A 26,407-nucleotide genomic window follows, 5' to 3' on the forward strand; every position below is an offset into this window, starting at 1 on the left:
TGTTTATCCAAGGGGAAAGTGAGCAACACAATAAATTCTGCCTCCTGGTACCAAAATGTACTTGACAATACTCAACGTGCTTCTGTGTTATGTTATTATTTTAAGTCATTATAGGGCAGTTTCCAAATCATCCTACCAGAATATTTCAATTTCCTTTCAGCGCAGCGAGCAGGCATCTAATCCCACTTCCATATCTTGGCAAGTCAGGTCATTATCAGAAAGGTAGACAAAAACTCCCATAGAACTTCTTTTAACCTCATTTGGTCCTTGGTCTTGCCGTATATTCGGAATAGCCTTACCTTTATCCAAATACAAGTTCCCCCACTTTATAAACCTCTACCTTTTCTGCTCAAAGGTCATCCCAAAAATGGACATTGTCCTAATGGTCCTGGAAAATATTGTCTATAGTTTGTGATAGATTTTCATGGACCAGCATTCATTGGGTTAGAAGTAGAATCCCATAACCTTTCAAGATATTAAAATCTTATGAAAAATAGTTAACCTGCTCATGATCTCAGTTTGTCAGTGCCTGAAGTGTTCTTAGGTTGGACACTGCTCTAGGCAAGAGCTACTCACCACTATGGTCTCCTACTTCTTTAAAGGATTATGGCATCTGCTACCATCTGCAACTGCCATCCTAAGCCTTGTTAGCCACTATATGCCACTATATGCCACTATATGCCACTATATGCCACTGGCCAATGCCCTTCTCTTCGCATCCTCTATGCCCTCACTCATTCGCCGCCTTTCCCATTGTCCTTACAATATCTGATTGTTACCATAATACGTTGTGCTTTTATATGACTTTGGGTATATGGATGTGAATTACGGCTTTTAAGCACTATTGATGAACGTAAATGCTCTTTGTTGGAGGCTGTTCCTCTGTAACATTTAATGCATTCTGCAGTTATCAGCACTGAATTGTCCAACAATTTTATCACCTTTTGTATTTCCTGGAAATTAACAGGTTTACAGTAATAATCCAGCATTGTGGATTGATCATTCTGGATTTAGGCTATTATTAATAAAAGTTAGGTCATTACAGAAAATATGCCCTTGTTACGTGTTTCTTTTGTCATTTTGTTATTTTCCAACCGTTTTTTTGCAAGCTACAAATAAGAGCATCCTCTAACTATTAAGGCAGATTCCTACTTAAATATCGGTTAAGTGTCTCTGTACAAGCAGCATAACGTTTGTCAAATAGTTCATTATTACTGTTAAAAACATAACATAGAAACATAAAGTATGACAGCAGATAGACCCTATGAATATATGGAATGTAAGAAGCGCTGTGTACATTGTTGGTGCTATATAAATAAATAAAATAATAAATAATAAACAGAAAAACTGCATAATACAGTTTTTAATGCTTGTTTAACGGGGAATTCCCATGGAAAGCATATTTATTTCCATGATCATAGTATACTGAATGCTGAATGTAGTAATGCTGGTTAGGATCGTCAAGAAAACTTGCTTTTATTCCATTTTGTTCCAATCAGCATCTGCTTTCTGGAGGCTGCCATTATTGTCAGTCATGTGATATTCTTTATGGCGATGCTAATCCGGTTAATGAAACATTTTCCTCCACACACTTTCATCAGTCAGGGTGTAATGCCAGGTGATTAAGGCCAAGCCATTCTATTGTTTACCACAGACAGAATTAAAAGTTATTAGGGTAGCCGGAGCCTAAACGTTCCCAGGTATGCATACAACCCTATACTAGAGAGAATCCGCAAAATCATAAGGGAAATATAACCACTACTAACACAGCATACAATATAAAAAGTAGATATTCCCCGAACCACCTAGATTGCCACCCAGCCGCTATTTTACGCCACCCAGCCGGTAACCAGGCCTGTGAAGCCGGGGGCGACATAATAAAGCAGGGAACGCCGGTATATTTTATTGTGACAGGGGGAGCGGGCTTCCTCAAAAGTGCGGAGCTCCCTCTTCAGCTGCCAGCACCAATAGACACACAGGAGAGGGATGGATTGGCTGGGTGTGTGGTGATGTAACATGACCCTGCTGCGTTCCTGCTTCCCCTGGGCAGTACAAGAAGTTTTTCTCACACAGTGTGCAAGCAACACAGAGGAAATCAGAGGGCCAAGCGGAAGTGGTCGCCGGGCCCCCTAGAGTGGCTTGGTCATAGTTGCAACCCCTGCAACCGTGGTTGTTGCGGGCTCAAGGGGCGGCTGCTATGGGGCCCCGAGGAATGACACGGCCTGAGGCAGCTACCCCTTTTACCCCTTGGTAAAGATGACCCTGACCCCAACAGACATAACGACAATAACTGCACCCTGCTCGGCCACCACTTCACTCAGAGGGGCCACTCTATTGGGGTTTTCAAAATAAAAATACTGGTTAGGAACTTTGAAAAAAACCCACTGGGAAAATATAGCTGATTAACCATTTTTAACACCGGAATAAACATGGACAGAACTTCATATGACATTTCCGTGATTTTATTCTAATTTATGCATTCTCCTCATTTAACAGGTCTCACTTTGTTTATTTGTCTAAGGATTTATGTGTGAGGTTTTTTTGTTTTAACAATTCCATTATCACCCTCATTCCCTCTACCCCGCCACATTCTTCTCACACTGGCTAAACTAATTTACTAATAAACAAATTTCATCCCATAAAAAGGTATTATTTTATATTGGAGTATATATACAGTATATATATATATATATATATTTATATATATATTATTTATATATAAATAATATATTTATATATATATATTATATTATTTCTATATATATTATTATTATATATATATTCTCAGTAATTTGCATATAGAAAATCCATGATATATAATTTTAATTAAACCATCAAACTAAATACCGGTATTTCACAGGCAGGAAGTAAGAACAATCAGAGCACTTTGTGTTACTGTATCTTATATTGATACTATAAATTCACCCGTATAATATTTTATTTTACATATATTAGTAGAGCTCACTTTATGTTATTTACCCTGTCAGTGTTCGCTGTTTTAAATATTTTAAAAATATAATAATATATAGCTAATGTGCCTTGCCATTTTTGTCCGCACAGTAAAAACCGCGTGGCGCGCTGTAGTGTAGTTCGGGATTGAAGACGTTTGTTTGTTGCTTGTTGTTGTGGCATTAGAGATAAAGTTCAGGACAGGAAATATTTCATAAATCAGTATGTAAAAATATTTCTATATACTATTGTTAGGGAAATATTTTTTTTTAAGGGAATCCTTAATTCTCTTGTCACACAAAAGCAGGCTGTTGTCGTGGAAACCAAACATGCTTCCTAAGAGGCTTTTTAATGTAAATCTTTAAGGGGAAATAAAATGACAGAAATGCTAAGGCGGGACTGCGCAATTCCAGTTGTTCATGGCCACCAACACGTCAGAGGTTTTGGATATCCCAGTTGGAGCACAGGCGTCTCATTAAACCCCTGCGTCGTTAATCTACCTGCTTTCAGGTAGGGATTCTCCCCGAACTCTAGGACCTGTAATGTTTGACTCGGAGTCTCCAGGTGAGGAGCTACTTCTCTGGGTCTCCGAGTCGCTTTTCTTCTTTCTCCGGGCAAAATTCACCTCTTCGCAAGTAACGCTTTTCATAAAGACTGTGATTTTGACATTTGGCTGTCTCCATTACCATACCTGGCAACTTTCTCAATGACTTTTGGGACTTTTTAAATATTAACCCTTTAGCAGCCCACCGTGAAGATTATATGTGGCGACTTGCCAACTGTGTTAACCAAACGGCTTTAATACCGGTCCTCAAGGGAAAAAGCCAGTCGTATCTTCCAAAAAGTACAGTGTGAAGTAATAAATGGAAACCTGACGCAGTTTCCAAGAACAATTTCCATGTGGTTCCTTGGCCCGTGGAGATTTTTGTTGGAAATGATGTCATTTGGAATGCGGAGCACAAAATATAAGTATTTTGCGGCACCAGCATTGATGCACATGAATAATAATAATAATAATAATAATCCAGTTCTATTAAAATAATGCTAGGAATATTTTAACCCCTTAAGGACCAGGGCTATTTTATTTTATACCAGGGCTATTTTAACATACTCGACAAATTTTAGATTTTTTTTTCGGCACAAGTAGAGCTTTGTTTTAAAACCATATTCATACTTATATACATTATATTGTATACATTGTTATATTTTGTATCAAAATAATATTTGGTGTACATTTATACATACCGTATGTATAAATAACACACATCTATAACCAATGGGGAAAAAATACCTAAAAAATATTAAATTGCCCTGATTTAGAAATTACCCTATTTGCCTAGGATTTTCATCTGTTTTTGTCCATTATAGGGCAAATCTTACGAGTTGTACATAACTTTTTTCAAACTCTTACCCCCCCCCCAAATTTAGCTTGGTGGGCCTCTATCTTGTCTCGAATATCAAAACCACCCCATAAAATAATACTTTACCGAAAAGAAGACAACTAAGGGTATTTTCCTGGGGTCATTTTAACACTTTTTGACGCCTGCAGTGTTTGCCAAGCTAGCCCTGGAGGTTAGTGGGGGTAAAATATGCAGAATCCCCCATATGCATTTGCCCCTTTCCCGCCCTCGGCTATTTTGGGTGAAGGTGATGTATTTGGCGAACGCATCTCCTTGCATGCGATACACGCCGGCCAGCTCCACCACTAGATCTGCGAACACCGCAAGTCTACTCAGGCGCTGCGTGCATGTGTGGCAGGCGCTCCCATTGAGTCTAATGGTAGCACTTTCCTGCCACTGAATGGCTGCTTCCATTACGTGGAATTTTTATAAGACTATTGGGCATCAGACCTTAGGTAAAGAACAAGCTCGTTTATATTATTTATTAATATGTAAAAATCACTACCGACTTACATCATTTCAACTTAAATCACGTTAAAAAGGTCAACCAGCTGTAAGGGTGAGGGCTGCCTATATAATAAAGCTTTTTAAATTTATGTGTATAATTGGACATAACTGGGAATATGTAATGCCATAATCCAGACTTGTTAAATTCCTCTAGGACAGGTCTAAATACCCCTAGGACAGGTCTAGATACTAAGAACAATTTATTGTCTTGATTGTGACCCTATATGCCTGAGTGATCATTATTTATAAGGAACATACATACTTTATGGTAAAGATATAGGAAAATATATTTTTTTCTTACATTATAAATAGATTATTTTTGTCTGCAGTAAAGTGCTAGAAATATGAATTAAATGCATCAGTTCACAGAGCAGTGCCTGGAATTCTCTATTATTTGCTGATGGTCTGGGTGGCTTAGTGTTATGGGAGTTATAGGTCACTGCGGTGCAAAGTTACGCAGCCTGTTTTTTCCCCAGTGCGACCTCCGAGGCGGCTGTCACGCATCGCATCAGCCCGTGGCAGGAGCGGCAACAGGATGAAGGATGTCGTCCTTCGCAAACCCCCCTGGCCTCTCCGCCTCCCCCTCCCGCTGCCGCCTGTGCTGTTTAAATGGGCCAAGTTAGAGAAGCGGCGGAGAAGGCGAATCTTGTTTGGTCAGAGAGTCTGTGAACTCCGGAGTGTTTGTGACATGTAGGCTGGAGAGGGATCCCCTCCACTGAGCCGGGGCATCAGAGCAGGGGACTGGGGGTGAGCTGAGCACGGGGCCGGGGCAGGCACTCACATAACAATTATTACTATTATCACCTCTAATTCCGGGGCCGGGGGGCAGCCTGGCAGGTGGATCGGGGGGACCCCAGAGTGCCCTAAAACTTCCCAGTGTCAGGGGGCAGGGGGTCAGCGAGGGGACGGCAAGTAAAGGAGGAGAGTAAAAGCTCGCGGAAGAGGGCAGGACAGGAGGTGCACAGGGGCAACAGAGCGCGTGGCGGGGTAGGTGAGTAGGGGGCACACGGAGCCCCAGAGTGCAGGGGGTGGGGACGGCGACAGGGGATCAAAAGGCATTTCCTAAAGCAACATGATGTCTCCGGCGGCTCAGCCCTCTCCGGCATGTCATGTCTCAGTTGGACTGGGAGGCAGATCGGCAGAGGAAGCGCTCTGAGAGCAGCCGGAGAGCCCGAGTGCTGAGGGAGGCGAGCCGCAGCCAGGACAGCGCAATCCCGGGGGGTCGGTCCGGGGACACCATGCCGGCCATCAAGAAGGAGAGACCGGATCGCGAGGAACTAGCCCTGGCAGCCTTTAACCAGCCCATGGACACCATCCCGAGCTACCTGGCAGCTGCCATCCCCGTGGTGACCCCGCACCCTCCGTCTTACGAGCATCTCTTTACCCCACACCGTGCCTACCTGGGTCTGCATGAGCCCCAGCACCCCCCGCTGCCCGATGACCTCATGCTGGAGAGGTTCTCGTCCATCCCCGACTTCCAGCCCCTGTTTGACCAGGGGGAGCCCTGCATAGAGGTGGAGTGCGGGGAGAACAAGGCTTTACTCTACATCCAGAAGTTGTGCCAGGGCAGTAAGGGGCCATCCATCCGCTACCGGGGCGAGTGGCTCACCCCCAACGAGTTCCAATTTGTCAGCGGCCGGGAGACTGCCAAGGACTGGAAACGGAGCATCAGGCACAAAGGTACCGGGAGCGAGAGAGGGGCAAGAGGGCAACTAGCTGCAAAGTTCGGGCAAAGTCCACCGCAGACCCCTGCCCCGCTGATTACACGAGGGCATATCACATTTGACATGGAAGGGGTTAATTCTGCCAGTCCGTTAACCCACTGTGTGCCGAGCGGATTAAAATCTCATTTTATTGGCACCGTGGCATTATGGAAGATTCATTCCCGTGTGACCGGAGGTCGCTGCTGGCATTTACCGTGTGTGGCTCATATTGGAGATTTTTATATAACGATTCACGCTGCTGTCAGTGTACCCAGTGCTGATTATACTTTATAAAAGGGGCTTTTTTATTGTATGGGATGACGCCAGGTTAGTGTGTGGGGATCCGGTAAGAAGGTCCCCGTTTTACGGTCGTTACAGAATTTGGGGGCAGCAAATACTTCCCTTTTTTTTTTTTTGCTGTGAAATCCTGATTTTTGACAATGTCTGCTTGTTTACCAATTAACTGCCAGGCACCAGAGGGGTTAATCCTCCAAAGTACTTGTGCCAATATATTTAACCCTTAAAACACCGCCCCCCCCAAACATACTGTCCGGCTCAGGGGAAAATGCCTGATTTATTGCTTTATAATGGATGTCGAAGGGGTTAATGTGAATATCTGACGTATTGCCTGCTGGGTATTATATTTTCACAGTAAAGGCATAATATTTATCATGAATGTTATTGTTTCCTCTCAAGTCGCTGTTTGTTTTTAAAGTTTGTTTTATCGGTTAACCCTTTGCGAGCCAGAGAGCGTGACCCCCTCCCTCCTGGCAGTGTGCTTCGGGGCGGGGGTTAATAGCCTGGCGTGGTTATAGGAAGCTGTGATGTGTGGCTCGGAGTGACACAGCCCCAAACTGCCCTCCCCTTCGCTGTATCTGCCCTCCCTCCTTTCCTTTCCTCTCCGGTGACCCCAGCTCTCCGGATGGGGATTTGGCATTGAGACGCAGGCTGCTGGGGTTGGAGAGGTAAATGGGAAGGGCTAGGGTGCACCCCCTGCCCCTGTGGGCACATTCATACCCTACCCCCACCTTAGGTACCCAGGGTCATAACCTCAGGATACCTTTAATGGAGAGGGGCTGTTGGCAGAGGGGTTTTTGGAGAGGGTAGGTGCAGATCTCTGTAGCTGGCAGAGGTAGTAACTGTGCACTGCTGATTGGGGCAGTTTGCACACCCATAGGGTTTGTGTGCCATGCTGAAGCTCTCCATTACTGAAGGGGTTAATGCTTGTGCCTTGGCAGGAGATTTAATGATCAGTAAACAGATGAATATTACTTTATGTTATTTTATGACTGTCTGGTTACCAGGTACTCTCTGTCTGTTATTTGCCCAGACAAATATTTGTGTGAAGTTGTGTGGCATAAAGGCTCAGTGTAACCCAGAGTGGCACATGCCCGTGGGTGGTATAAGCGGGCAGGCTGTGGACTGGCTCCCTGGATCCTAGACATCTGATTGCTATGCATAGCTTTAAGTGCTTTACTTTTTTTTTCTCCCTGAGAAAAGTCTGTGGGGCATCACACTCTGCCCCCTCCATTATTGGCAAGAAAACAGTTAAAAAAGGCACAGAGTGTGTCATGCACTCATAGTGGGTGGGGGGTAAGCAGGGAGGGGGGGGACAGGGCAGCACTAATGAGAGGTCATTAACCCCCCAGGGAGCTGCCTGACAGTAAGAGGAGGAGGAGGTGGAGGAAGAAACAGAGGAGGGGGGAGAGTAACGGATTAGGAGTCTGGGCTGTACACCCGGCGGGCACTGCCAGTCCCAGGGAGCGGAGCACATAGTGAAGCCTAATTTACACCGTGTACTCCGCGTACACTCTTTCTAAAAGGGTCACTTGTCTGCTCTATTTCTGTGTGACTGATTAATGTGGTCTGTGTCCATTATTTGGTGAGTGGGGGCGCCACATGACATACCATCCTCCGGGGTACCATTCTCTGCATATAACATATTTAGCACATGGGATCGTGTTATGACTGTAAATGTGCTTGTTTGGAATAAATGTGCTTAGTTTATAGAGTAAGTTTAATGTACCTCTTTTTTTAACCCTTACTTGTTACAACATGTGAATAGCTGCCATGTCACCGTGTTGTGTTTGTGTACCTGTTTTTTTGTGCGTGGGTAAATGCCACCTGTCACCCTCGCTGTGCCGCGTGTGTCACCCTCGCTGTGCCCGGGTAGGGGTGGGGGGTATCAGCGGGTGTCTGTTTTCTGTGCCATCACAGCCTGTCGCTCCTCAACTTGTTTTTTTTTCTCTCTCTTTCTTTCATGTGTTGCTCCCAGGGAAAAGTTTGAAGACTCTTATGTCCAAAGGAATCTTACAGGTACATCCTCCAATCTGTGATTGCCCTGGGTGTCGAATTTCGTCTCCAGTGGTAAGATTATTGCTCAGACTCTGTGTTTTAGCCCCCCTTGCTGCATCGTTTGAAGGCTTTGGTCAGAGAGGTTTTGACACTGTAGTAGTTACTGTGTGCATGCGCTGTCTGGCTGGCAGATGTTATGGTTTGGGGTCTGAACAGGATATGCGTTCTTGACTGCTAAAGAAAGGAAGCCGCTCTTGGCCGCCGCCGCCACTTTCCTACGAACTGGGAAGAAAAAAACAAAATTACGAGCGGAAAAACCCACCGCGACAGCTGAAGCTATCAGATGTGTATATATCAATGTGTATAGGTTTCATATCGCATGCTTTAATATCATAATTAAAGAACTGATGCGCATATATATATATATATATATATATATATATATTACTATAATATATATATATATACACAATATTTCATATGACTCTCAGCCGCCTTGCTAGCCCCCAAACACAACAGCGCCGTTGAATTAATAATGTTTATCGATGTTAATGGCATTCCTGTTTCAGACGTTAGGTTATTGATTGAAGTAATGGTTCGGGTTTTTTTTTTTTTTTTTTTTTTTTTTAACCCTTTCCTGGTTTAAGGCTACGGCCAAGCTGTTATGAACAGGCTGTTCTGAAACTGATTTGCTTAAACCTCCCCAAAAACCTCTACCCCCCCTCCCCACCATAGTCGGTACGTGCCGCGTACGATAGTCTGTATATATTCCACCGTTTGACTGAGTTTTGATATTGGATCTGCATTCCTGATAAATGACTACATTTCCATTCCAACCCTCCAGTGCCTTTAGGCTCGCATAAAAGTTTATGGGTTGGCGTGAAGTCGCTGGAGTCTTTTGATCTCAATCACTTTTATTTATTAGTGTCAAGGTGAGCCGGTATAGGACACGGGTTGTTAATTCTGAGTCTAGTTGGGTTTTTTTCTTCACTGTGACTCCCATCATGCTCAGGCAGCATTATGCAGGGGTGTTTTTTTTTTTACCCATGCCAGCTGCAGTGTCAGGACCCGAGTTAACCCTTGAATGCGTCATCGAAGGAAAGCGTTGCTGTCACAATTAGTGTCAAAATGTCATCTACCCGATGCAACAGCCATACAGAAATAAGAAAAAGAGAGCGCGTCTGCTTTATTTCTATGTAAAATGCAGATTTTTTTTAACCAACTTTGTGGAATTGTATGCTACCCATTCTGTGTTGTTGCACCCTTTTGAAATTATATATATATATATATATATATAGTACATTTATCTGTGGGCTTTATCAGCGGGAGGAATGCAACTCCCCTAACAGGCAATGCAGAGCTGCAAGTAATTAAAAAAAACCTACGGAGAGGGCATTAATGGTGAAAAACGCTAAAATCAATGAAATCCTATAGGCAGACGGAAGAAATTAGTCAAAAAGACAATTTTGTGGAATCTAATGGCAGTTTCATTGATATCCTGTTTTATTACCCATCCTGAATGCGTTTTACGCTGCAATAAAAAAAAATAAGATTTGAAGAGGTTTCTGATGTGAGCCAAGTTGCCCTTCCTTCCGATATTTTCCCAGGGATTCAATTTAAGCCTCTCCTCCAGCGAGCGCGATGATTAATTTGCTCTTAATATGTTTATTCCTGTATCCCAGAAGGCCGTATCCAATACTACGGCAGTATTCGAGCTGCAGTCCCACCAACTTCAGCCATCCTCGGGGATGGCTGAGGGTTATCGGACATATAAAAGCCGCCGTTTCTGAGTTATATAGCGGTTGATTTGTATAGTAGTAGATGTAATACTTGCAGTCTGTTCCTTGGTCGCTGTTGGATTTTAGCCGCCCCATTATGAAGCAAGAGGGTTTATTATTATTGTTTTATATAGCGCTATCATATTCAGCAGCGCTGTACAATGGGTTTGTTGTTATTCATGTTCTGGGGACATTTACCTAATATTTAAAGTTGGTCTGTGTGGATTGCATTGACATGTCTTATGTATATCGCGCATGGTATCCAAAATGAATGGAAATCTTCTAGCTGTAGTTGAAAATGTTTAGTTAAAAGTTTGAGCGGCTGGCATACAAATTACATTCATGGTTTCTCCCCAAAACAGTTGTTGGTGAGTTTTAATGAAAGTCCCTCCGGTCCTCTTTACAACTCGTGTCATAAGAGATACTTGTCTTTATCTTTATTTTTTCTATAGCACCAACAGATTCTGTAGCGCTGTACAACGGGCGTGGAATGTTGGAACAAACAGAACAGGGGGTAGGGATGGCCCGCTTCGCTAGAGCTTGATGTTGAGAATTCATATTGAAAGACAAGTGCTTTTTACCCACTCTGACAGTAATTAACACACAAGAGGTCTTTGAGCTGTCAGCGCGGCCGTCGTCAGCCAATCGAGGGAATTAAAACCAAATTCGGAACGTCTCGTATATCCATTAGGCTTTTCGTAAAAGGATTTTATTGACCCGAGGCTCGGGCGGCTCCCAGGACCAATCTAACCGGAGTGGGGTTAACTTCCGATCTCTTCTCGGTTTCTACGATGGGGCTTATGTGTTGGGGTTTATTAGGGAATGAGAAGATAACACGCTTGGTTGGCGCTTTCATATCGGGTTCATCCAGCAGGGAGAGAGAGTTTAATGGGATTGCGTTAAAGTGCCGTCAGTGGCGCAGATAACCTCTGTAGAGAATCTAGTGTGTTGTCGACGCGGGGTTTAAATATACCTTGTAGGTTAGTAAAGTACACAGACCGGACCTGTAGATAAAGCGCAGAAATTAAAGAAAAAATAGAGATTTAAGGCAAAAAAGCATAAAATATTATACCGAGCAAAATGTTGGCAATATTAAATCTGCTCAAGGACTTCCGATATTAATTAATGTCATATATATATATATAATTCAGCCGGCCGTTCAAAGAAAATGAATGATCTCTCCTATCCCCAATCCATTATTTAAACCCTGCCCCCACTATCTGCCAGAAGGGTTGGTATAATATTAAATAAACCTCCAATGCCCCAAAAATCAAGTCTTTTTTTTTTTCCTGCGCATTTGTAGGGCATTTCTGGACTTCACCATTTTAAGAAGAAGGGTTAAAGATTATTTTATTCCCAACCTTGCTGATGTTAGAAAAACACCAATTAATTTCAGGAGAAGTTTTCTTTTCGGGAAAAAAACTGCAGCATAAATTTGACGCAAAGTCCCCCCCCCGGGATAATTCCTCTCGGCCAGCGCCGAGTTGGGCACTAGGCGGTTGCTGACTGCCTTCTTATCTAGGAGACCCCCTGCCTATAACTGAAAGCTTGGTTCTCCAGCTGCGCCCGTAACACGTCCGTTCCCCCCTCCCAATGCGGTCAGACCTCACAGCTGTCAGATAAACCGTCTCTCTGTGCAGTTGGGGGGAGGCGAGCTCCGGAGGGGCCGTCAGCGTTGCACGCAGATATTCAGCTAACAATTCCCCTTTGAAAGCTCTCGGGAAATGGGCAGGACTCGTCTCCTTCTGTCTGTTGACTGTGGTTTCAGTGTCAGGGGCACGCCGGGCCCAGTGTGATGCTCGGCGGCTCACATGGTCCTCGGCGGGTGAGGGTGGGGGGGGGATGCAGGAGGGAAGCCCAAGCTTCTTTCATAAGCACCTTGTTACCCTGCCAGGGACCTCCCACCATCTCCCTCCAGCAGGACCAAGAAACTGTCAGCTTTATGTGCTGGAGTGTGGAAATTGTGTCTCTGCCAAATCCCCGAGATGAATAGGGACTTTCTTATTAATAATTGCTATTAGTAGATCGTGAAGTCCCAGGCTCTGGTTGGCATGGATTCAATCACGATTCTTGTTCTCGTCTGCGTAGTCGCTTATCCGCCCCAAAAAAGGGTTAATATTTCAGAGGAGGCAGCCCACCCCTGTCGCATCCAATTTGTAGTGTCAGGGAGGCTAGAGGGGGTTTAATTAATGTCTGCGCTCTGGTTCGAGGCTGCGTTCATGTGGCCCTTTTGGGTTTTCAGTGATTAGGAGAATTGATTTGAAGAGGAAATTACTTGGCAAGGGCGAAGGTGGGGAGACGGGCGCGGGGGGGCTGGATGATAGCGTCGGAGGAGACTGGAGATAATTGAGGGGAAAGGAGACGAGGGGATGGCTGTAGCTTTTGGATCCGCAGATCTGCGGCAGGAAAGCGTGCGTTGGGGTTTAGTGGTTTTGGTGGACAGCAGCACGGTACAGAAGTGCGAATACCGAGGGGCTAAGAGCAGGAACCGCTGATCAAAATCCGAGGTTTACTCGAGAGCGCCGAGTAACAACTAGAGCTTAGGAGCCACATTTCTAAATGTTCAGATTGGGTTGGCCATGGGTTTTTTTTTTCGTTTGCTCACAGAGTTTGAGGAAAGAGTGACAGATTTTATGATGCAGGGTAGGTTTTGGAACAAATAACCCTTTGTGCCTCTTAAAGTTAGCGTCCTACTTGCTTCCTTAGGAGTGAAGGTGAATGGAAGATGCTTTTGAAGTTATTTGCCGGCCCTATATGATGCCTTTTTTGGCCAGTGGGAGATGTTTTCATCGTATTTTAGCGCCCTGCAGAATATGTTTCATTTTAAAATGTATAGATCATCTACCGTTTAGTAGGCGGACGTGTAGTTATTGCTCTGTGTGACCGCAGCTAATAGTGAAGCTGCCGGAAATCTGTACTGAGAGGTCTAAATACCCTCGATAATGGTAACTTTTTGTTCATATTGTGTAGACGTTGTAACATTATTTTGCAGTCTGGTTGTATCCAGCGGATAGCTCTCCGTTTGTTGTCAAACTATAATGAACAGGTTCCTGGGAGCCCTTGCATACATTAGCATACCCGATATGTACGTTTAAGGACATGGCAGTACGTCTTTTGGTCCAACAGATCTGCATTTTATCTCCTGCGCTACATGATGTCTGTGTCTTCTGCCCGCGGCCACCACTAGCTCGCCCTGCGAGTCTGCCTGCAGCCATTATATTTTCACTTGGCGACGCAACTTCGGCTTTCCATACAACTATCTTTAGGACAGGATCTCTCGATTTGGAACACGCACGCAATAGGAGTTGCGTGGTACCGTAGATGCTGCTTCTGCCTTGTTGCTATGGTAACCGCAGATATTTCCTGAAGACAAGAAAGGGCAAGCATCCATTCTCCCCACTGTCTGGAGCTCCACTGATGGAGCGAGATTAGATGAAAGTAGATAATTGAGGGGCACTGCTTTCTGCCTCCCGGGCCATCTACGGAGAGGTGAAAGTACAAGCAGTAATCTACGGGTGTGAGGATGTCCACTGAAAGAAAAGACAACGCGAAACACTCTGAAGACATTTCTAGATAACTTCAACAATCATCGTAAAAATTCTATAGACGTTGCTCTGTATATGTTTCTTTGGAACCTTTTTAATTTTTTTAATGTATGGCGAAAGGCTGTGCAGAACCTCTATAGAGTCTTAGGTCTACTCCTCTGCCTCCATTGTCCTTAGCCATTCAAAAGAACAATAACTTCCCTGAAACAAAGGATGGATGGCTGACAATGGTTGAAGTTTTAACTTTACCACAGCTTGAGATATACTCTTATATTCCTTTTTAATATTTTTGACATCACTACGATGACACAGACCAGTTATCCTCCAACATTGACGTTTGGTGTAGGTGCCTCGGGCAAATCCAGGTTTTGCCCACAGTGTACATCTGCACCTGTGATCCATCACAATGCACGTGTTCAGATCCTCCGGGTATTAGAAGCCTTGTGTCCCAGAATCCTCCGTGACATCCAGCCAAGCTTCCTCGCACCTGGATGTTCGCGTTCCTTCCACGCCCCGTCTGTACTTTTTTTTTTCTTAGGTCGGGACGTTGGGAGGAACAGGCCATTAACAGAATACAGCGCTATATTGTCAAGGCGTGCACGTCTTCATACATATCTCCCTGTGTGCCTCCTCTAATGATCCTGGACCGGTTCCAACCACCGGGTTACTCGGGAGACATTCCTGATGTGTGAAGAGTCTGTGGGTACACGGGATGTAAAAGAACCCAATATGACAAGCGTTCGTATTGGTGAAAAATTGCGATGTTTACTAAAATGGGGAAAACTTATTTATTAAATCATTTTTTGTAATAAAACAAAAAAGTTAGAAAACAACTGATTTAATTATGTATTTTGTTAATGTGTATATTTAAAAGTAAGAGTATTCCCTATAGATTAATAGCTCGTTTGAGCCTCCTTGCCCGCTGTTTCTGTACGTTTCTGTAAGTCTCTAATTGATATGTTATATACTACTTGACCCGCTTACCCATTGTACAGCGCCGCAGAATATGATGGCGCTATATAAAACAATAAATAATAGTATTTTTGAATATTTATATATGTCTGTTTAGAGAGGGCAAAATAAATTTATATAACATTTTTTTATTTGAGGCAGAGTGGTGCTTCTAGAACTATTCTATAATAATTATTATATAATAAGAGTCACTAAAAAGTGAATCCATATGCTGTTTCTCAGGGGTGCCATCAGCATTGCGAGAATGTTGGCCCTGTTACATGTTGTCGGTTCCTGTAAGGATGGATAAAGCGTTCTCCCTTTTGGCTTCCGTCTAGCGGAGAAGCGCGGTGATAATGTGCCGCAGGTTTCCTAATGAACCACGTTATCTGTATTTCACTGGTAATGTTATGTAGGTCAGACCTCTCCGGCTTATAGCGCGGTAAATCTACATCATTCGCTATATGTGCCGTGCGTACCAAGGGCTCACACGTGCTCGGAAAAGACCTTGGACTGAGGGCAGGGAGCGCTGCGGTCAGGACTTGTGCCGTCAGCCGCTTGTCTCTCTGTAAAATGCAGGGATTCATTTAGATTGTGTATAATGGCAGCACTGTATACCATAGCGCTGGACCTTCTACCAACCATACAGGAGTGCAGACAGTTACTGAAACAATAAAGCTGTGAGCTATTGTTTGCTAGGAAGCGAGGTGGGAAGTGCAGCGGGATACTTCCCAAAATTCTACAACGGATGCTTTACCAGCTGGAGGTTCCACAGAACTGTTCTTGGGTTCCCAGAAGCCCTTCCGATCCGGCATAATGTGGCTATTCCTCTTACCTCGGTGTCTTTAGTATGGTTGGATACCATACTAAATGGTTGCAGTTTATCCATCAGGCAAGTTCCTAGGGGCCCTAAACTCTGGGGGGGAGTGCCTGTTGTGCTCATGGATTATCTGCTAGCGCACCCCATTGGTTACATAGCAGTAGCGGCACTGTGAAGGCTATTGTAGCCGGGGTGCTATGTGGGGGCGCATTGTGTTACCCCACATTTCACTCGAGAGTCTGTGCGCACATTTCAAATGAGCGAACGTGATAAATATATTCACGGCAAAGCCGAAAAGCGTGACTCATTAGCACACGCATATCCGTGCTTCTTCCGAAACGCGGAATTCCAGCAGGAATGGGCTGCGTTAGCACTAAATGAATTCCTAACAGCCAGTAAGGACGCATTAGTGAGAAATATGAATGCAGTTAAATGCGAAAATATCCTGGTCTTAGCTCCAGATTAAAAATGATATTAAAAAATAGCAATTATTAAAACCGCATATCTCCTACCCTTTAGGTATTAATAATGATACGTTTTTTATTGGTGAATTTTGAATTAAATGTAAAGACTGATAGGGTAATGCATATATTTGTTTTGTCTACGGCATTTAATTATTCTCAGATGCATTTTTATTAATCTCACAAGGAAAGGTGCAGAACATGTTGGCTTCTGCGTACAGACCTATAATATTATATTGTTAGAGAGTAATGCATACGTTCAATGGAGTTCAGAATCGCTAATAATCTTATCGTCTGCGTTTACATGTCATTGTCGCTTCTTGCGTCCCCGTTTATCAGAATGTGATATGACATTGTGAGTTAACGCTTTAATCTTGTTTATATCTTACGGGCTTGCGCTCACACACACACGCTGCTTATCCTACTAACACCTGCACGAGACTCCGTAAATATACCTGAGATCAGGTGTGCAAATAAAGCCCTTGCACGGTAAGGAGACGCAAAGAATCTATTAAATTACTTAGTGGGCTTGATTTGAATGATGAATACCATTCCACTGGGGCAGATTCGCCCTCCCCATCTTAAAGCAGAAGATTATGTTATTGACCCCGTGCCACGTTTCTCCTTCCAGCTGTGATGGATTGATGTTTCTTCTCAACTGATTAGTTATCTGTTGCACTCCCCATTTTAAGAATTCTCGAGTTACTCCCTTTGAGAATCTCTGGCTGTAATGTATGTCCTTACCCCCCCCCATTGGAATTATTGGAGAAATATAAATTCCTGCCCCCTGTCTACACGAGTTATTGTGATAATTCTAGAATAAGTGGGAGTCCTGCCATTTTGTTTTCTGGAGGGTCCCTGCTGCATTGCATGTATGTGGAAGCACCTAATGTATAGTACGAGTATGTCACTAAAACATTGACCGCTGCATTTATCACACATGTGTTATGCTACCAAAGGAGATCATAGTCCGCGGTGACTCCTATATCCTCCACGTACCTTCATCAGGTTTTGACAAACACCAGAGAGCCAAGGCTCTAAAAATATTACTTCTGAGTGTGTTTTTCACTTAAAAAAATTGGCATCTCTCTGTGTTTGTCTGGTTCCCACATTTTACAAATATTTGTCTATTTGTGGCCTTAATGGCTGCCAGGCTGCTACGGCCTTGTACCTCGACATTGCCCCTGCTAATCAGTTCATAGTTATAGCCAATTACGTAAGTAGAGCCTATGGCCTTCTCCAATGACTGACGTGTTGGATCCAGCTTCCAAATCGTTTCTTTTGGCTAAATGATCATACATTCTTGTTGAGTGGGAATAATAACGTGAGTCAAAGATGGGGGTTTTCTTGGGTTTTTAAGTGTAGGGTTTTGTATATGGGACCCAATGGCTTATAGCCACAGAACCACAAGAAAGCTATAGGGGATATAATTTAGGGCTGTGAGGGTGTAAGAGGTCCGTAGCCTCCAGCAGAGGAGGAACGTACGCATATTTGTATGAGGAAGAATGTGTGTGAGAACGTGGAAAGTGGCCGACAGGGCTGCATGCTTACAAACGATGAGTGCGGCTGCCGGCTGAACACCTGCGTTAGCATAGTGCGAGGGTATGAAAAAACGCAACGGGCGGCCACGCTTATCCAGCTGTAATATGGCCGCCACATGCCTTAAAGTGCCAGTGCCTTTTAGGCAACTCCAGTCTTGGTTGGATCTGCTGTGAAAAAAACTGTTAGTCCTCTTATACTTTATTCTTGCTTAATGATATTGTGACCGCTGAACTTTTGGAAGCCACCCTTTAAGAAGAGGTAATGCAGCAACTTGATGTTGGGTTATGGGTTTAAATCATATAACACACCCTCTAGAGTTGACAAATTGGTAATTTCATTACTAACTTTGACCTTTCACAAATAGCTGTGATATTCAGTCACCATTAAATTGTAAGCTCCGCAGACAGAGATTTATTCCATCATTGTTGAACTTTGAGGTTCTAAATTATATAATTCGGGGAAGTGTGGTGTAAAATCTAATTATTTCATGCTAATTTGCTTCATAGGTTAGCCTTTGAAATGTAAAGGTTCCCCTTTTAGTGTTATGGTCCCTCTGAGACACCGTCGTTCCAGTCTCTACCTTGTGGTTCTACACCGAGGAGCAAACCCTTTGACTGAATTTAATGTGAAATTATTCAAGTAAAATAAATAAGCAGGGCTTTATCACCTTTAAATGATACACGGGAAGCTGCTGCCGTTTGGTTCTGTGGAATTTAGATTTTCTTTGGTGTGTTTGGAATGTAATATCATTTATATGTATGCTTGTTGGCTTCATGGTTTACCTCTGCAGAGGTAGTTTACACGCATCATGATGTGAGAATTACATCCCATTTCTACCAAGCCCAGCTAAGTGGTGCAGAAATAAAGTAGTCAAACACACATTCAACGGGCATTGCCGTTCCTGTCCAACAGCCGTTCTTTAAATGAAAAAGAAAAAGGTAAAAGCAGTGAAGAAAGGGTCCAAGTAAGGAGTCCTTATAAGCGGTGGTGTGTGTCTGTTGGGTGGTGCCCTAGGCAGCTGCCTTCCCTTCTCCTGAGCGCTGGGGAATATGATCAGAGATCTCTCATGTAACCGCCCTACTGAGTAGCGGAATGTCGGGAAGCCTGATCGTCCAACATGGTGGATTTCCCTCTGTTTTTCAGCAGAGGAGGTGCCGTCACCTGGACCTGCTGCCCCTAGGTAAAGTCGGCCTAGGTCCAAATACACAAGTGCATGGCGACAGCCTCGGAAGACATGCTTGTAACTTGTCCTCTTTCTACATATGGACATTTCGTGTAATGCTTTATGTGTCACTATTAGAAAATCTATGATTCTGATGTCTGGATGGTCTTATTATTCTTAAGACCCACTTAAGGGCATGAATTACGGGCTTCTAATTTTGTGTTTTCCAGATGAAATATGGAAATGGACTTTTGTTGTAGAAATGCTGATCTTCTCTCTAAAGAGATGAGATAATTCTTAGGTTCCTGCCTGAAAACCGTCACCACTATTATCCGCTAGAACGATCTCGGCCCATTTTAGGTTCTAAAGTCTGTCCTCCAGACCCTGTCAAGATCGGTTCAACAACTCATTAATTGTTTAAAGATTCTAAAGCTACTTAAAAAATAGTGAATTCCCTAAGTATTTTTTTTTTTCTACCCGATTAGAGCCGAGTGCACCCAGGATGCATCAAACTCTGCCCTGTTTCCAGTACTTAATTAAATTAAAAATGTGCTCCATGATTTCATAAGGAATTTTTTGTACAGCGGTATGTAATTTAGAATTCCCGGTTGATTCTGTTCCAAGATGGAAATGTGTGCAAACTTTTACTAAGCGGAAAGGGAGAACAATATTTCTTTCATACGAAATGCAACAATAGATTTATTATGTAAAAAAAATGGTTACATTTCATCGTATTTTATTATATATCATTGAACAGAAGTAAATATAACTAAATTTAAATGTTATATATAAAACTGTATGTAGGGAGGCTTCGATAATTACGTATAGTTCAAAGACGGCTGGCCTCTGCCGATACCGACGGCTTTCTCTGGCATGCCATTGACCCCTTGGGCTCAATAAATGAGCTGGAGGGGGTGGAAAGACTGCAGGAGCCAGCGAACAATGTGTGACCTCCCAGGGAGTGAAAAATCCATTTGACCTCAGAACGCTCTAGCAAACACCGCGCCGGAGAAGTTGCACTTAGGTCCCCTGTAGATGCTTTCGCCGTTTCCAATATTTCCATAACGCATTTAGGAGGAAAGGCAAAAAAATAGGCGGTTACGGCTCGTAAAGGAGTTATGCCTGTGTGAGTCTGTAACCATTGCTCAAATACTAGCGGCAAACTCTAAATGCGTGTTTCTTGCTAAATGTCTCTGCAGGAGGCATGTTTGTGATGTGTCTCCGTGTTCTCCATGGTGGAACAGATGTAAGGTATAAAAAAAAAGAAGACCCGACGTTCTTGCGAGAGCGAAGATGACGCCATTTGCGTTGCTTTAGTAGGAAAAGGGATAAGACACGGATTCGTGATATGCGAGTAGGAGGCGGATGAGCTGACTGGCTGGGTAAACATATTACTGATGTCTCGGGGGGGACCGAGATGATATGTGTCAAGCTCGCTGGCTGTGATACGGAGAGATATGTAATCCTCCATTGGCAGCGTCTGCGTGTTCTCTTGGCCTTTGGTTTCTAAGGCTTTGTATGTTGTTTTGCTGTAACATTTCCATCCTGATGGTTGGATATTTGGTTGGCTGATTGCACGAGGCGCATCTATACGTTGCTGGCCAAGTAATAGCACGTTGATTGCAGTAGTGTTCCGGTGCGTGAACGATAGTGACTTGGTCATAGTTATTGCTACTGTTTGGCCAGAGATGGATGTTCTTAATATCACCGAGGGAAGGGTGAGAGATGTTCTTACTCTGCAGACAAAAGCAACTTGGTATTAGATTAGGGCTTATTGGCTTTCCCTGCGCGTGCGCGAACCCGTTCTAGCTGGCGGTTCTGATTTCCAGTTGACCGGATTGTAATCCTGCAGCTTTGTAAAGCACTAATCTTGACGGTATTCAAAACCGGGAGAGATTGAATGTCCACCCGAGGGTCGCTAAAAGAAAGGGTCACATAAAAGGAAGGAAAGTGGGTTTTTTTTTTGTTTGCTTTTTTTTTTAAAAAAAAGGTTTTTTTTTGCCGCTGTTGAACAGGTCAAAAGTTATTGTATTTAATTTAAGTTCTCCCATGTATGTGTGGCACAGTATACACATGACACCCTATTAATGGGGAAAAACATAATTTGTGTGTTTTGGGGCAAGTTGAGAGGGAAGTAAAAAAAAATCACGCTGTCTGGCTCCCTCCGGTTTATTTAGGTAGAGGCTGGCGCTGTGTGAGGGAAGGTAGACTGGCCATACCTGGCTGCGTCTGAGGGAGTTATATGCCCCTCCGGCACAGATCTGTATGATTAATTTTACTTGTGGCTCTCTACTGGGAAGAAAACAGCGTATGATGTCATATCCCAGCTGTAAGCACATGCATGTTACAGGGACTCTCCGGTGTCCCTGGGAGCCCACTGAACAGTTAATACAAGTTAACGTACTTTGTAATACTTTTCATATGCGTTCATTAAACCTGCAAATCATTACAATTAAATGACGTGTCTAAAGGAGAAGCAGCAGCTCCAGTGGTCCAGTTTTTTGCACCACTAATTGGTTGCCTGAAATAAATGGGAGGACGTTCTGCTCTTGTGAGCGGGGGTTAAACTCCCCAAGAATGGTCACAGAGCCAACGCCGGAGCAGACTGCTGATAAGCATACCTGGGGACTTGTGGGCTCTGGCTACCCTGAGCCTACCCTTGCCGGACTCGGCATGGACAGTCCCTCTGATGTCGTGGACGATCCCGGCGTCAGTGGGTGTTCTCGCTGACATCATGGGAAACACCCCATTTAAAGGGGAAATGGGCGGGGAGTGGGTCGTTTTTACGGGAGACACCATCAAAATGTTAATGGACCAACCAACTATTGTATACAGTGCATATGGGGTGACCCTTTTAAGAGGCGCGGGTCTTTAATCCATACACAGCTCCTCTCAGTGACTCCTAGGGCTGCCCCTAATCTCAGTGCTCATTCCCGTAATCTGCAAAGATCCGTTCAGTCCTGCCGGTAAAGCCCTTTCACATCAGGGTTATATTTGATCGGTAAAGAATCTCCTTTTATCTGTGTTGCCATATATCTCCGTCTTTGGGAAGCCATTAACCTGTCTACGTTTTGGGTTCTTGTGCTGTAACTGCCACTGGAACTAATTCACAGCACTGAAAAAGGTGAAAGCTTAATGCAGAAGGACATCTGGGATCTTTCCTCCGTACCCTTGGAGAATTGAATCATTTCCTGATCTTTTGTGGTTGCAGCTTGGAAATACATCAGTGCGCTATGGTCACCTCTTTGCATTTTATACAAACAGTGGTTCATTAGTATTATGCGTTTAATATTCCCGCATTTCATGCTCCTCATAGCTAAATGTCACGTTGCGTCTAGTCTATATCCTCCGCTACAATTGTCGGCGATTTAATGGGTTTGAAACTGTTTTAATTTGCGAGAGTTCCATGTGTACCCTAAATGACCTACCATGAGGATAGCAAAGCTGGTGAACTTTAACAGGCACGTTGATATACTATTGTTATTAATATACACTAATGATCCATCAGCAACGGTAGGCTAAAACCAATGAACTAAATAAATAGGACTCAGGGCCCAGGGTAGGACTAGCGCCTTCTGGTCTCGGGGGCAAGTAAACCCAAGTACCCCCCCAGCCCGTTGTGCCCCCTTCCTAGTAACTAAATATACACAGTAGCACACACAATGTCACGCTAACACATACACACTCAAACTCAAACATCATCACTCTATTATCACATCTCACACCTTTGCCTTGCCTGGAGCACTTCCTTATAGCTACTTGTGATATTACCGCGGGGTCGTCACATTTTGCAGCCGCACTGCCTTCCCAAATCCTCAAGAGTTTCAAGAAGTTTGGACAGGCCGGGGTGGGTTAGGCAATAGCCCCCTGTGCCCGACCACCCCAGGTTTAGACACGACGTACCAACACCTTGACGGGCAAGTTACCTACAAAACTGTCTCAATCCTGCTATAAAAAAAAGCATTTTACAGGTTCTGGATTTGGTGAAAATGGTAAATATAAGGATTTGGGACTGTACAATTTCCAAGAAGCCATTACTAGCTGGGCCCGAGACACAGTTCCTCTTTATAACGTCTCGCATAGATGGCGGAGTGTGTGGTTTCATAAGTGCCGTCCGGAAGACACGACGTCAGAGAATCTCCCAAACCCAACGATCTGCCTCCTTGGCTTTCATTTGCATTCACCTACAAGCTCCCTCTCATACTCGTAGGCGCTCTTCGACACGCATACCACATTCGAGTAGGGAAATACCGCAGACCCGGAGGTCGCGATAACCACTTTCTTTGTTTACGAACATCTGCTTTTTTTTTCCGTGCAGAGAGTATTTTTGTTTTCTGTAACTGTTTCACTGCCAATGCCGACTTTAGGGGGAAAAAATGTCCAGCCATGTCTTATGGTATTGTGGCAAAATATTATGAATCCGAGATGAATTTGATTGATTCCGGGGACTTTATGATAAAAGATAGTGTTAATGTAGTTCTTCCGACCGGATTAACACCCTGGAATAGTTATCATAGCCGAGGAAGTCGCCTCTTCTCTCGAGGATGTGGGCGAAAGCGCGTCCTCACTCCTTCACCAGTGACGACTCTTTCTTACCTTGTAAGGGTTGTTTGGCTGCCGTGTCATAAAATAACTTCTGTCATGATATTTTATGGAATAGGTTATTTTTGGAGATGCGCCTTGTTTTTTGTGCCACATTCTTTTACTTCAATAATAAACATGAATAGAGAAGAGATCCCCTTAGCTGCATGGCAAGCGTAGAGCTACGCCTTGCCAGCGTTGAGAAGGTTCATTTCCGTACCTGCAGGAGTGACCTTCAAAACTGCTGCAGGCTCTCTCAAAAGCCATTGCTAATTAGAGAGTACAAAGCTGGTTCCTAGTACGTCTTCTGCGTTGGGGCCGCTTTTTAAGACAGCAATTTTTTTTTGTTAATGCAAACTTTCAATATCATCAGTAAGGCTTACTCTATCTTAAGAGATTCAACAAAAAAGCCAACTAACGGACCTCTTCGATGCTCGCTTCATTGGCTCCTTACTGAATTGGTCGCCGACCGTACAGGTGCCTGCAGTGTGTGTAATGGGCATTGTCGGGTACTCTTTTTCACTTTTACCTTTTTTAAACAATATATGTCTATAGCAACATAAACAAATGTTCTTTATCCAACTTTAGTATTACGAAGCAATGTACACGGTATTACAATCGTGTGACATTAAACACCCCGTGATCTCCGGTAGGTCCGCTCTGACACAGCGCAGCTCCTGACCCGGCTCAGACCCTCAGCAGCAGCCTGGAGGTGAATTTGTCATCACAGTAGTGGTTTCTTCGTCAATGTTTACAACAGGTCAGAGGTCACTGAGGGCAGCCGGCAGGGATCAGCATCTGTGACTACTTAAAAGGACTATGGACCCTTCTTCAGAAATTATGTAGTTTGCTTTCCAAATCTGAGTTAGTAGTTAGTCTGGATTCTAGAGGTTGGCTACTGGACTTTGATTAGTCCTTAAAGATGTTGACCCATATAGTTTGCTGTAACTTTTATAAGTAACTGCTGCATTAGTAACACCATTCTTGGTGTCGTTGAATGCCCAAACTCTTTGCAGAAATAAGTCTTTAATCACTTAAACGTTTGTCTTGTCAGAATTTTGTTGGGATTGTGTAATGAATCACATGACACAAGAGCAGTCACTGATTGGCTGTGGAACACACGTATAATATGGCATTGATAGACGGTTGTTCTCGTGCCTCTTCCCGATAGGACTAGGTAATAATCCTAGACGCGGTTTTGGCTATTCTGCGAGCTCCTAAAGCCTGAACCTTTAAGAAAAGGAAGCGGGTTTATGTTATGGGAAGCCAGGCGGGCTATTTGTGGGATGACCCACGAGCTGTCATTTCACACCATCTGAAAGGCACTAAGGAGAAGGACAGACGATAAGGGCAAGACATTACTCACTGCCTCCCGTCACACTGAAAATAAAGCAGTCTGCTGGGAAAATAACCATAAATGTTCATTATTTGCACAGGAAAATCAATTTGTGGCCCAATTGAGCAAATAAAGTAATGTAATTTGCAGGAAAAATCCCCCAGGTGTATCAGGCAAACCTTCCATTTTATCAGAGCAGATAAAAGGTTTATTGGATGGAGGAGGGGTAGACGAGGACAGGCCCTTACTAACTAAATGATGCTTTTCATAACAATCAGTGATGCGTGTTTAAAACCCAAAATTGGCGCAAAAAGGAACACTGGTTCCCAACGCAACTAAAGCGGCTTGGTGAGAACCCTGAACTCCCCTACATGGATGGATAACGATGCCGTATATATACACATATTCATATTAAATCACTTATTCCATAAAATTATTTTATGTGTGCTTTAGGGAAAATAGAAACGCTCTTTCAAGTAACCCATTTAACTCTTGCAAATTCTGCAAGTATAAAAATTCGTTATTGGCTGCTTTTCTGCACAATTTCGGCACAGCTATTCATTTTTACCACCAAATAATTAGAATATTGAAACAACATTCCCTTCACCACACATACATATAAATAAAAAAAAATATATATATATCTCAAGCTTCTATTTGTTGTATGGCGTTCACCTTTTTATAGAGAGACGAAAAGCATGGAAGGGTTAATGTGCTAGAATTTGGGAGCGCTGGTCTCCAGCAAGGTGGGAAGGTTCATTGTGGTCCTGTTGGCGCTGAATGTCGCAGTCTCTGCCCGAGCTCCTAATTGGAGAGGTCAGGGAGACGCGCACACATTGTGTTATTCGGCATGTGACTATAATGGAGCAGCGAGGTTACTGTTTGCCGGGCCGAGCTGTCGGCTTTCTTTCTGAAGGAGAGGCTTGTTTGCTTAGCTTTTGTTTGGTTTCTGATGTTTGAGCCAGGGCCTGCAGGCTCCGCAGGCGACTACTAGGTCAGACGCTTCTTCAGAGGCACATCTGCGGCCTCCCGGAGTCCTGCCTGCCCCCCAGACAGAGACCTCAAAAGTCCAGAAACAATGCAGGGGGTTAATGGGCAATCCCTATTCATGGCTTGGATTGATACATTGGGTCCCTTTTCAACCGCTTTTCTAATGTATAAATTACAAGTAGAATTTGCCTCCAACACACTTTAATATGATGACGAGTGGCCATCGTACTCAAAAATAAACATTCAAGTTTTTAAATCTTTGGGTACATGGATAAAGCCGGAAAATAAAGGGTTAAGGTAATGAAACTATCTTTGCCTAGGACTAAGGGGTTTGATAATAGAAAAGAAAAGGCCATAATTCAGCCATTTATATCTTATAGGTGAAAA

General features: G+C 43.7%; 1 protein-coding gene across 5 annotated transcripts in view; it reads left to right on the plus strand.

Annotated features, from left to right (window-relative positions):
• Positions 1-5,542: 5,542 nt before the first annotated feature.
• SAMD11 (sterile alpha motif domain containing 11) overlaps positions 5,543-26,407 on the plus strand; it is a 75,013-nt gene continuing 54,148 nt past the window's right edge. The window contains exons 1-2 of one of the 5 annotated variants that reach the window (XM_053452299.1): positions 5,543-6,536; positions 8,835-8,926. In XM_053452299.1, coding sequence (XP_053308274.1) covers positions 5,966-6,536; positions 8,835-8,926 — 663 coding nt within the window. In that variant the 5' untranslated portion in view covers positions 5,543-5,965. Of the gene's footprint in view, positions 6,537-7,469; positions 7,525-8,507; positions 8,571-8,834; positions 8,927-26,407 lie in introns of those variants that run through there. The other 4 variants (XM_053452300.1, XM_053452301.1, XM_053452303.1 and 1 more) reach the window with 4 other exon arrangements.

Source organism: Spea bombifrons, chromosome 12 (genome assembly GCF_027358695.1).
Source record: "Spea bombifrons isolate aSpeBom1 chromosome 12, aSpeBom1.2.pri, whole genome shotgun sequence".
NCBI classification, from domain to species: Eukaryota; Metazoa; Chordata; class Amphibia; order Anura; family Pelobatidae; genus Spea; species Spea bombifrons.